The following is a 10,970-nucleotide window of genomic DNA, read 5'->3' on the forward strand; positions in this document are numbered from 1 at the left end:
ATGTATAGGTGTTAGATTTCGACTATAAAGTATGCTGAGCACAAAGGAATTGATGCTTTTGAACTGTGGTATTGGAGAAGATTCTTGAGAGTCCCTTGGACTACATGGAGATCCAAGCAGTCAATCCTGAAGGAAATCAGTCATGAATATTCATTGGAAGGACTGATGTTGAAGCTGAAACTCCAATACTTTGGCTGCCTGATTCGAAGAACTGATTCATTTGAAAAGACCCTGATGCTGGGAAAGATTGAAGCTGAAAGGAGAAGGGGGAAACAGAAGATGAGATGGTTCGATAGCATCAGCAGCTCAATGGACTTGAGTCTGAGTAAACTTCGGGAGTTGGTGACGGACAGGGAGGCCTGGTGTGCTGCTCTCCATGGTGTGGCAAAGTGTCAGACAAGACTGAGAGACTGAACTTAACTGAACTGGACATGGCCCTACCCATTCGAGCAAGACCCAGTATCCCCCTCAGTTAGTCTCTCCCTTCAGGACATTTCCATAAGCCTCTTATTCTCCATCAGAGGAAAGAGAGAATGAAAACCACAGTCACAGAAAACTAACCAATCTGATCACATGGATCACAGCCTTGTCAAACTCAATGAAACTATGAGCCATGCCATGTAGGGCCACTCAAGGCAGATATATCATGGTGGAGAGTTCTAAAAAACATGGTCCACTGGAGAAGGGAATGGCAAACCACTTCAATATTCTTGCCTTGAGAACCCATGAACAGTATGACAAGGCAAAAAGATAGGACACTGAAAGATGAACTTCCCAGGTTGGTAGGTGCCCAATATGATACTGGAAGTCAGTTGAGAAATAACTCCAGAAAGAATGAAGAGACAGAGCCAAAGCAAAAACAGCACCCAGTTGTGGATGTGACTGGTGATAGAAGCAATGTCCAATTCTGTAAATAGCAGTATTGCATAGGAATCTGGAATGTTAGGTCCATGAATCAAGGCAAATTGGAAGTGGTCAAACAGGAGATGGCAAGAGTGAACGTGGACATTTTAGGAATCAGCAAACTAAAATGGACTGGAATGGGGGATATTGACTCAGATGACCATTATATTGTGGGTAAGAATCCCTTAGAAGAATTGGAGTAGCCATCATAATCAACAAATTGGCCTTGGAGTACAAAATGAAGCAGGTCAAAGGGTAATCAGAGTTTTGCCAAGAGAATGCACTGGTCATAGCAAACACCGTCTTCCAACAACAAAAGAGAAGACTCTACACATGGACACCACCAGATGGTCAATACTGAAATCAGACTGATTATATTCTTTGCAGTCAAGGGGAAAGAGTGAGGATGAGAAAGAGAACTGATGACTTCTGATTTCTTGGGTCCAGGCACTGAGATCTTTGGATCTGCTCTGGTTCCTATGTCCCAGATCCCTAGAATCCTTCCAAATAGTCCCCCCTTTCCTTGAAGCCAGTTGGAGTTGGGCTCCTCTCACTTGTGTTTCAGAATTGGTTCCAGATCCTTCCCAAACATTATGCACCTCCCAGACCCAAACAGAGGCACCCATTTGTTTCAGGACCATTAAGAGTGAAACATTTTATTCTTTACTGAGAATAGGGTTTGCAGAGCACCAAATGCAGTTCACCAGCATCCTGGGCAGGAGTGTCCTAAGTGTGAGCCAGTGTGTGTTAGGAGCAGCCTGATTGATTCCTGAACCAGTCCAAGATTTACACTGCCTGTGCCAGGCAAATCCTGTCATTTCCTCGATCAAATACTGAGAAATACAGCCTCAAGAAGACTTCACCAAGGACCCAGGTCTCTGAGATGTTATCTTGCTCTGTGCCTCCTCTAAAGGTGGTAAAGCAATGGCCTTGAGAATCCTGGGGGAGTCAGAGACACACACCAGTCAGCCTGAGCCCTTTCCTGCAAATGCCTTCAATATCCAGACTTAGCACAGTTCTTGGTTTTATTTCACTCTTTTGCTTACTATCAGGTGATTTTCTTGGCATCTGGGGATGTGAGGGTTCATCCCACATGAGAAAGGGCCAAGGTATGTGGCTGCCATATGGCAGGGTGTAGAGGATGAGACGATAGAAAATTTGGGATTATCAGAAACAAAGCAATATACAACGAAATGATAAACAACAAAATCCTACTGTAGAGTGTAAGAAACTATATTCAATAAACAGCAGTGAAAAAGAATAAAAAAGAATATGTATTTCTGTATGTGTACAACTGAGTCAGTTTGCTGTGCAGCAGAACTTAAGGCAACACTGACGATCAGCCACCAGTCCAGTTCAGTTCAGTCACTCAGTCGTGTCCCACTGTTTGTGACCCCATGAACCGCCATACTTCAATACAATTTTTTCGAAAACAAGAGTGTCCCATAGTTCTCCTTACACTCCCTGTTCCTTTCCTTCTGACTCCTGCTCTTTGTTTTCTCTGCAGAGAATGCTGGTTCTTCTCCTGCATCCCCAGAACCTGTTCTTTATTAAAAAATAACTTTTACTTTCATATTCAAGTATAGGTAATTAACAATATTCTGAGTTTCAGGTGGACAGTAAAGTGACTCAGTCATACATATACATGTATCCTTGTCCCAAAGATTCCCCTTCCATCCAGGCTGCCACATAACATTGAGCAGAATTCCCTGTGCTGTATTCAGTAGCTCGCTGTTTGTTAGCCATTTAAAATACATTCATAGAGGTGCTTACAATTCATTCTTTAAGACTTAGCTCAGACCCTCTGGGAAGCTTGCTTGGATCCACACTCACCCTCTTTGGCCACTCCAGGAATGGTTGGGTGACTTACTCTGGTGCTCCACCCCCACCTATCAGTCTGAAGCCCTCATCACTCTAATAAGTGCCCAGTGCCCCTTAGCAAAGCACCTTGGGGTGCCATTTGCATGAAATCCAGTGTAGATTTGCCCAGAACCAAGTGGGCTTCCTTGTAGCTAGCTCCATGAGGTGGGGGGTTAGAATTACTGAAATTCCGGATCTGCCTCAAAGCCTTCTGTGAGCCCTTCAGAGCTTGCTCTGAACTCCCTTGGGAGCTGTCATGAAGCCTGTCACAGGGTCCCCTTATGTGCTCTAGCATTCAAACTCTCCACCAAGGGGTCGGGTACCCACGTCATTTATCATTCAAACAAGGAGAACACGGAGAGGGAAGGGAGACTGTTAATCCCTAGGGTGGAATGGCACACTGGGACTGTCCCCAGCCATCCCCATGCCACATGGCCTATTTTCAGGGACTGCTAGAGCTGACTTTTCATGTTCATGCATCTGAGAGCTCTGAATTGAAGCTCTTTGAGGACTGAGGACCTTAGTGTTCCCATCTCCTTGTGACTCCTACCATGCTAGCATCGGGTGGTGTCTCCACATTTATTTCAGGAAGATCGATGTCCCAGACGGCCCTTCACTCTCAAGTGGTTTATTTAGTGGGAGGCTCTGGCCCAGCCACAGGGCTCAGCAGCACCTGCAATGGTGAGACTAGACCTGCAGATGGCATCCTCCTCCCAGCAGCAGCCCCCAAAAAGGTTCCTGCAAGTTTCAGTTTGAGAATCAACCCTCAGGACTGTCCCCTCACCTTGAAGATGTAGGCTCGAGCTGGTACTGGGTAGTTGATGCCATTGATGGTGAAGACAAGAGAGGGCAGGATATTGATGGCAAAACATGAGATATAGTGCTGTTAGAGAGAGAGGGAAAGAGGTTGGCCCTGGAGATCCTTGTTGTGCATGGAGACTGGGAGTGACCCTTCGGCATGACCCTTCACCTTGAAACCATGGGGGTGTGGCACGGATGAGCCTCTGGATGTTATTAACCAGACTTGTTGGACCTTGTATCAGTGATGTCCCGGTGTCCAAAACAGCATGGCATCCTCCAGAACAAGCAATAACCTTTCGTTTCATGGAGATGCTGCCAGACAGTGGGACAAAGTGGACATGAAGGTTACTCTGAGTCTCCCCAGAGCTGCCCCCTGCCCGACTGTCTCCTGAATATCCCTTCATCTCTTTCCCTGACTCTTCCTTTGCTCTGGACATGGCAACTTGACACCCTTAAATGCAGCACTTGAATACACCAGGCTCGTTTGTACCTTGACACAAGGTGGTCTTCCTTCTTAGAAGACCTCCCTTTCCCTTTCTAGATAACTTCTCATCCTTTAGATTTCTGCTTAATTGTCATAATTTTGGGGAAGTCGTTCCCGTGGTGTATATCAGTCTCTTATCTTGGTCCCTCTCTGTAGACCCTTCCTCATGTCTAGCATGTACCAAAGTGATAATTCACTGTGTGTGGGAGTCGCTTCATGTACATTTGCCTTTTTAGATGTGAGGGCAAGTTTATTCTCATCAGATCCCTAAAGTGCCTGGCACACAGTGGATGCACAATGCTTGTCTGTTGAATGAGTAATGAACACTGTGAAAATAATGAATGAAGAACAATCAGAGAGCTATATCTGAAGTCAAACAAAAATGGGTCAAACACACAGTGAAGACGGAAGTTCCCAGGGGCAGCAGATTCTCATAGGGATGGTGAAAACTGGCTGCCCTGGGAGAGGGTGTCTCCCAGCACTGCTCACTCACCCAGCTCAGACACTGAGACCTTGGCCAGGCGATACCTGAGTAGCCCATGGAACCTCCAAAGGACAGAGCCACTTTTTTTCTGAGGGTATTACACAGAATCCCATCAATTATTGCCCCTTGTTCTCAAGACATTTCTGGATCCCTCCTTCCTGATTCCCTCAGCTACAGCATCTGCTGCACTGTGTGTCCAGGGTAGGCAATAGGTAGCTATGATCATGTAGGGTGTCTTTTATTATGAGTTGCTTTCAGGTGTCAAGACCGTGGCCAACCTCTCTCCACTGCTGGCTAGCTCCTCCTTAAGGAGATCAGTTTTCCCCATTTATTCAGGACTTTCCCTGTTTTTAAACCAACATTTATACCTACTGAGAGCTTCCTCAGTCCTGTGTAAACATGAATAGTTGGTCATCTTATCACAGGTCTGTTCAGGCTGAGAAAACTCTCCCTGTTCCTCTTTTCACCACACTGTAGGGTCCTCTAACAGTGATCCCTACCTCACACTCAGCAGTGCAGTCCTCCCCTAGCTGCACAGGCCTCTCTGGAGCCTGTTAAGGACTCTGGTCAGAGCCCTGGTCAGGAGGCGTGGGGCGATTGTGAACCTATGGGTGGTTTGTGTATCTGTGTGTTTGTATGTGTCACTGTGTGTTTGCTTGTGAGTCTCTGTGTGCCTATGCCTGTTTAAGTGTGTCTGTGTATTTAATTGGTCTGCTTGTGTTTTTATGTGCCTGCTTGTGTTTGTATGTGCCTGCTTGTGTGTTTGCATGTGTCTGTGTGTCTGTCTGTGTCTTTGTGGGTGGTGTATATGTCTGTTGACTATGTGTCTGTGAGTGCATTTGTGTGTATCTGCTTGTGTCCATGTACATATGTGGGAGCATTACTTGGGGTGACCCTCAGAAGGAAAGGCTTACTGGTCCATGTTTACACGCCAGTCACCTGCTTGGGTCAGCCACTTGAGCTCTCCCATGTAGTAGGCTTTGTCCACACCACCAAACATCACCACATTGTCCTTCCCCCTGCATCTGTAGAGAGAAGAGAGAAGGGGATCCTTGGAGGACAGTGACAACAGCACTGTCAGGGCTGTGCTTATCCACCCATCAAGGCCCTAATAATGTCCCCATTTACAGATACAGAAATCAAGACGAGAAGCGATTGAGAACTGGACCGAGGTCAGTCATGGGCTAATGAATGGCACAGAGGAGGTTAGAAACTGGGCCACCTGGCCACTCTCCACCCATTCAGTCTTCTGAAGAGGCCCGGGAACTCTGCGACATGAGTGGTCAAAGATATCCTCGGAGGACAGTGTGCCGAAGGGTTTTGGCTTCCCTCTTGTCTCAGGCCAGAAAAATCAAGGCCTGAGAGTGCGAAAGGTGTGGGTTCAGGCTCACCCAAGGTTGGCTTCCCTGGCCTGTGACCTGTGCTATCCATGAGACCCCACATCAACAGGACCCACACCTCTGCTATCGCTGTCTTGAAATTCCCAATTCTTGTTGAAAAGGGAACCCACACTTCTGTTTGGGTTCCACAATTTGGTTTTACACTGGCTTCTGCAAATTGTGTAGTGGTCCTGGGCACTAAGTGAAATGTTAGAGAGGAAGGAAAGATTTCCACCGTCCCTCTCTTTCCTTCCATTTCAAATTCATCTGGAAATCTTGTTGCATTTTCTTCCAACTCATATCCTGACACCTTGCATTAGTCTTCCTCTCCCTTCACCACCTACACCAACCTGCCGCTCTTGAGCCCAGGAGCAGGGTTGTGTTCCAATAAAATGTTATTTATAAAAGCCTGGGTGAAGCCAGGCGGGGCCCTGGGGCCATAGTTTTCCAGATTTTCTCTCAGGATACTTCTGTATCAAGTATTCGATAATTTTCTTGCCATTGAAGCATCTCAAGCTAATTTGGAGAGAGGGCTTGTCCAGCTCAGACTTACTTGCTCAAGTAGAAGGCAAAGACAGGCTCAGAAATGACACCTTGTTTCTTCAGGTTGTCAAAGATGGGGATGGCTCCTATGGCGGACATGCGGGGGTAGTTCAAGCCCAAGATGCCATCAAAGGGTGCACTTTCAAACCCATATTCCTCCAGGCTTAAGCCAAATGGCTGGTCAGTGATAGCAAGGTCCCCAATCTGTGGGAGAGAAGAGTATTCCCACTTAGAGATTTGTGAAGTGGGGCTGGGACTGGGCTGGGTGCACTGCCATTAGATCCTCAGGGAAGAACTGAGGCCCGGCTTTCTCTTCGGTGAACATCAGATAGTTAGACTTAGCTGGGAGGGGAATTTGGGTTTCATTTGTGTGGGTAATAGATGTTAAAACATCTACTCTGTGTGAGTCAAATTGGCCTCAAGCCTTCTACACAGGCGGGGCAACAGAGTCAGGTCAGGACCCAGTGGTTCCCCCTTGAGGACAAAATGAGTAGCGGGCAGATAGCTTTCTCTTAGGCATCACTGTGATCTGATGACAGAAGAAGACTGAATTAATTGTTATGTGTTATGGATTCCGCATCTGCCCAGGAAGACAGAAGTCCATTTTACAATGTTTCTGGCAGGGTTCTTATGAAACTACTACCTGGGAAATACACTTTTGGGGATATGCGTGTGTTTGTGCTACTGTGTATGAGAGAGAGACAGTAAGAGATAGAGGGGAACTACCCAGGTACTTTGGGGGGAGGCAGGCTATAGGTTTTATTAGACTCTCAAAGGCCCCATACGTTGAGAACACACTTATCAGGCCCCCCTACATCTCTGGCCTCTTGCTTATCCACCCTGGATACTGAAGTGCTTGTCTGCACCCAGGGTCCCCAGATTGGTTTTATCCTTTCCCCAAACAACCACCACCAGCTTTGGTTCTGACAAGCCAGCCCAGCTCCACCACGTATCACATGTGTGACCTCAGCAAGCCCTTGCTGTCTTCACCTCAGCTTCCTCATCTGTATCGTTAGCTAATCAACACATCTGCTGTGTGGGGTTGTTGTAGGATTAAACCAGTTATTACCTGAAAGTGCCCAGGACAGTCTGAGAATATAAACATCAGTGCTTTTCCCCCCTCTACTTGCGCCCAGCAAAATGAAACTTGTGCTGCTCATGGGCAGAGGAGCTGCAAGTCCACAGCCCAAGGCACTCTCTGAGTTAACTAATCTGGGAGTTTGTATGTCACCAAGGGTGCTGTCTCCCCAGGGAAAGGACACTGTGGGTAGGATGATCAATCCCTAGGGCAGTTAAGGGAGGTCAGGTTCTTCCAGCTGGTCCTGTATCTGTTTTGTAAGCAGTAGTCACTCCATAGTCAGTCCTGACTCAACTTCTGTTTATACATTACCCGAATGGTGTCATAAGCAAGTAATCCCTTGATTATCCCAGATCCATAGATTATGTTGAAGGTCTCTTGGGTAGGCCGATAGGTGGAAGACTCGTTATACTTGAAGGTATTGTGTTTATCTGCACACATAAGAGATGATTGTCAGGCAGGTGTCAAGGGTGTAGAACAGGGTGGCAGGGCAAGTGAAAGAAGGTAGGTTGGGGTGTGTCTGTACTCACAACAGGCTGGACTGGTGCAAAAGATGGAAGACACCCATAAGTCAGATGAGCCTGTGTCAATGACAACCTGGAATTCCTGAGGGGGTGTTCCAATGGTGATATTACCAACATAGATGAGCTATAGGGTCCAGGAGGAGTGTGTTAGTGTATATTTGGTTCTCCTTGCCTCCCTCTGGGTGTCACATGTCTCCTGAGATCACTTTCTAACCACTGTGGAGCTCACAGCCTTTGCTCACAGAGGTGCCTGCATTTGATATTTTTTCCTGTGCTATGCTATATGCAGGTTATTGATTCTACAACCAGGCATTGAAGCAGTACCTCCTGCATTGGAAGCCCAGAGTCATAAGCACTGGGCCTCCAGGGATGTCCTGGTGCCTTCATTTGAGACGATCTCTTGTCTCCTCTTTGAACTTAACCTGAGCACCTCCTTCTCCAGGATGTCCCCTGTGATCAACCCCAGCCATTCCCTCTAAACTCAGACGATGTCCAATCAATACCACACAGGTAACCCTGTCATTTGATGTGTATTTACTCTTTGCCTATCTCTCCGGCTGGCATGAGCATTCTTGAAGACAAAATGTGCCCTTTTTTCTAATATAATAACAATAACCATAGTCTTAGATTCTTATTGCCTTACACAGATTAGGGGTTCAGTAACATTTACTGCTGTGGTTCTTGCATCTGTGGGAGTTGAACTCCTCTGCCTGAGGATTCACACTTGCTCTGCAGTTGGCTTTATCTTTTGACCAGAGATGGCTCACTCTTCATCTGTAACTGAGTGGCTCACTTAGTTTAGAAGGAGCAATCTCCCTCAAACTAAAGACCCATCTTTGACACAGAAATGGATTTTTACCTGCCACATGGTCATTGCTGGTCCCAGTCACCACATACGAAGAGTTGAGGATGAGAATGCCTTCTCTTGTGGGTGGGGTCCCTGTTTCTCAGTGTTTCTGCCTCCTGCAGGAGCCCCAGCCCCAATATCCCACCTGCCACCTCCAGAAGAACCCCAATGCTAGGCCACACCCCAGGGCGCATGTGGAGCACCATCCCCCCAACACACTCACATCAAGGAAGTTCCTCATGGGTAGAGAAGTTATATTTGAGTTACCAGTAGAAGTCTGGGACAGTCTATAAGTGTGTTCCTTCATGAAAATGTTCAGCAAGTTGTTTTCACTGAGAATTTCTCCCATGGTCTTCATTTTTGTTAGAGGTATTCTTTCACCAAAATTGGGGGGAAAAACAAAGAAGCAACAATTAGCTGTCTCTGTTAAGGTATAAATGTCATTGCAATAGCACTGTGTATCTTCCAATCATTTTTATGAGTGTCACCTTATTGTCAGAATTTTATGCATGTACCATGACAAAGACACGCGGTTGAATACAGGTTCTGTTCCATAATCTTGGGTAAGCCATTTAACCATGTGGTGTCTCAGTCTCTCCCTCAGTAAACAGGTAGAAAGTAATAATTCCCACCCTCCAAATATAATATTTGGGGGATAACTGAAGTGATGGATATAAAGTACCTGATAAATAGGAAGTCTCAACAATGACAGCCATTAGCATTGCTGTTGCCATCCCACTCTATCCTTCTCAAGATGCTCAGGGAGGGAGGTAGAAGGGAAATTCTTATCCTCTTTTTACAGGGGAGGAATTTGAAATGCAGGAAGATTGTGAGTTGGCTGTGGTTACACTGCTTGTCAGATGTAAAACACTGTTTAAGCAGCTCTATCCTTCTCTATGTTGAATAGAAGAGAGGGTTGAGAAAAAGAATCCAGGAGATAGGGAACAAAATAAGGAAATTAAGAGGCTCAAGAAGGAAGGACAATGCAAAAGAAAAATTAAAAGGAAAGAAAACAACACAGAGAGATTTGCACTCACAGAGGCTTCCAAAGAAATGGAGACATAATGAGAGAGATACAGAGATGCAGTCATAGACATATACACTGAAGCAGAGAGAGAACAGAGAGGACATGTTGAATAAAATGTAGAAAAATGTTATTCCACAGGACCATGTCTATATCTGCACTGGCTGTGCACTGAACAATTCCAAGGAGTTACATTTTCAACAGGTCACAACATAACTGGACCCCAAGAGTTGTGCAACCATGCGAATCTATGCCAAGATCCTGGGACCCACAGTTCCTATAGCAAGGTACTTATCAACAAGTAAGAATTGAACTTTAAGACTGTTAGGGAAATATTCTTTTCCTTTCTAATCCCGATGGGTGGAAGAATAATTAGAAAAAAGAAAAATCCCAGAAAGGAAGATGATGCCACTTGCAGTCCCTGTACTTACATGACTATGCACTCTGAGAGGGCCACCAGCCCGAGGAGCACAAGCCACTTCATGCTTCTTTCCTGGATCCAAGCACTCAGGGAAGCTTTAGTCCTTTAGCATGCAGTGGTGACCAGGAGCTTCTAGTTATATGTGCTCTAACCTGCCCTAATTGTCCCCTTTAGGGCACTAATGGATCTGATAAAAATACAAGTCTCTCGATAAAATTTTTATTTCCATCATTGTCCTTAGGGAATGGTCTTAGAAAATTCTCAGAATACGAGAATTCTACTTTGATCTCTTCTTTGTCACTTGCCTGGAAAACCAAACTGATCTGCATGGACATCTAAGAGTATGGGAAACCTGCCAACATGAAGAAAAAACTGCTAAGAACATCATAAAAATGAATACTAGGGGCCATGCTACCATTTATAATCTCATGTGGTCTTTCTAGCCACTTTATGAGGTGTGGTTTGTGGTCCTCAGTTGCAGAGGAGATTGCTAGGAGGATAAGTTGTCAAATGGCAAAGCAAAGACTTCAGGGACAGCCCAGGGACATACAGCTGGCTTTAGGTAGTGGATCTAATGGCCGAGATCAGGGTCACCTATGGCGCCAGTCTGCATCAAAGATTT

General features: G+C 45.9%; 1 protein-coding gene across 1 annotated transcript; it reads right to left on the reverse strand.

Moving 5' to 3' along the window:
* Positions 1 to 1,689: 1,689 nt before the first annotated feature.
* LOC138426763 (pregnancy-associated glycoprotein 1-like) lies at positions 1,690 to 10,411 on the reverse strand. Its single transcript, XM_069565563.1, has 9 exons — positions 10,359 to 10,411; positions 9,127 to 9,277; positions 8,063 to 8,180; positions 7,845 to 7,963; positions 6,465 to 6,658; positions 5,447 to 5,557; positions 3,714 to 3,876; positions 3,548 to 3,646; positions 1,690 to 1,842 (listed from the first exon to the last, which is right to left on the reverse strand). The coding sequence occupies exons 1-9, from the start codon at positions 10,409 to 10,411 to the stop codon at positions 1,690 to 1,692; spliced, it is 1,161 nt and encodes a 386-aa protein (XP_069421664.1).
* Positions 10,412 to 10,970: the final 559 nt, after the last annotated feature.

This window comes from Ovis canadensis, chromosome 21 (assembly GCF_042477335.2).
Source record: "Ovis canadensis isolate MfBH-ARS-UI-01 breed Bighorn chromosome 21, ARS-UI_OviCan_v2, whole genome shotgun sequence".
Lineage (NCBI taxonomy): Eukaryota > Metazoa > Chordata > Mammalia > Artiodactyla > Bovidae > Ovis > Ovis canadensis.

Bases quoted from the DNA above. Each gene is read 5' to 3' on its own strand.
- LOC138426763 (XM_069565563.1), bottom strand. From the start codon at position 10,411: ATGAAGTGGCTTGTGCTCCTCGGGCTGGTGGCCCTCTCAGAGTGCATA. The intron at 6,659-7,844 runs GTAATGTATAAA...TCTCTCCCACAG, and splicing joins TTGCTTATGACACCATTCGG to ATTGGGGACCTTGCTATCAC. The intron at 3,647-3,713 runs GTCACTCCCAGT...TCTCTCTAACAG, and splicing joins GTGAAGGGTCATGCCGAAGG to CACTATATCTCATGTTTTGC.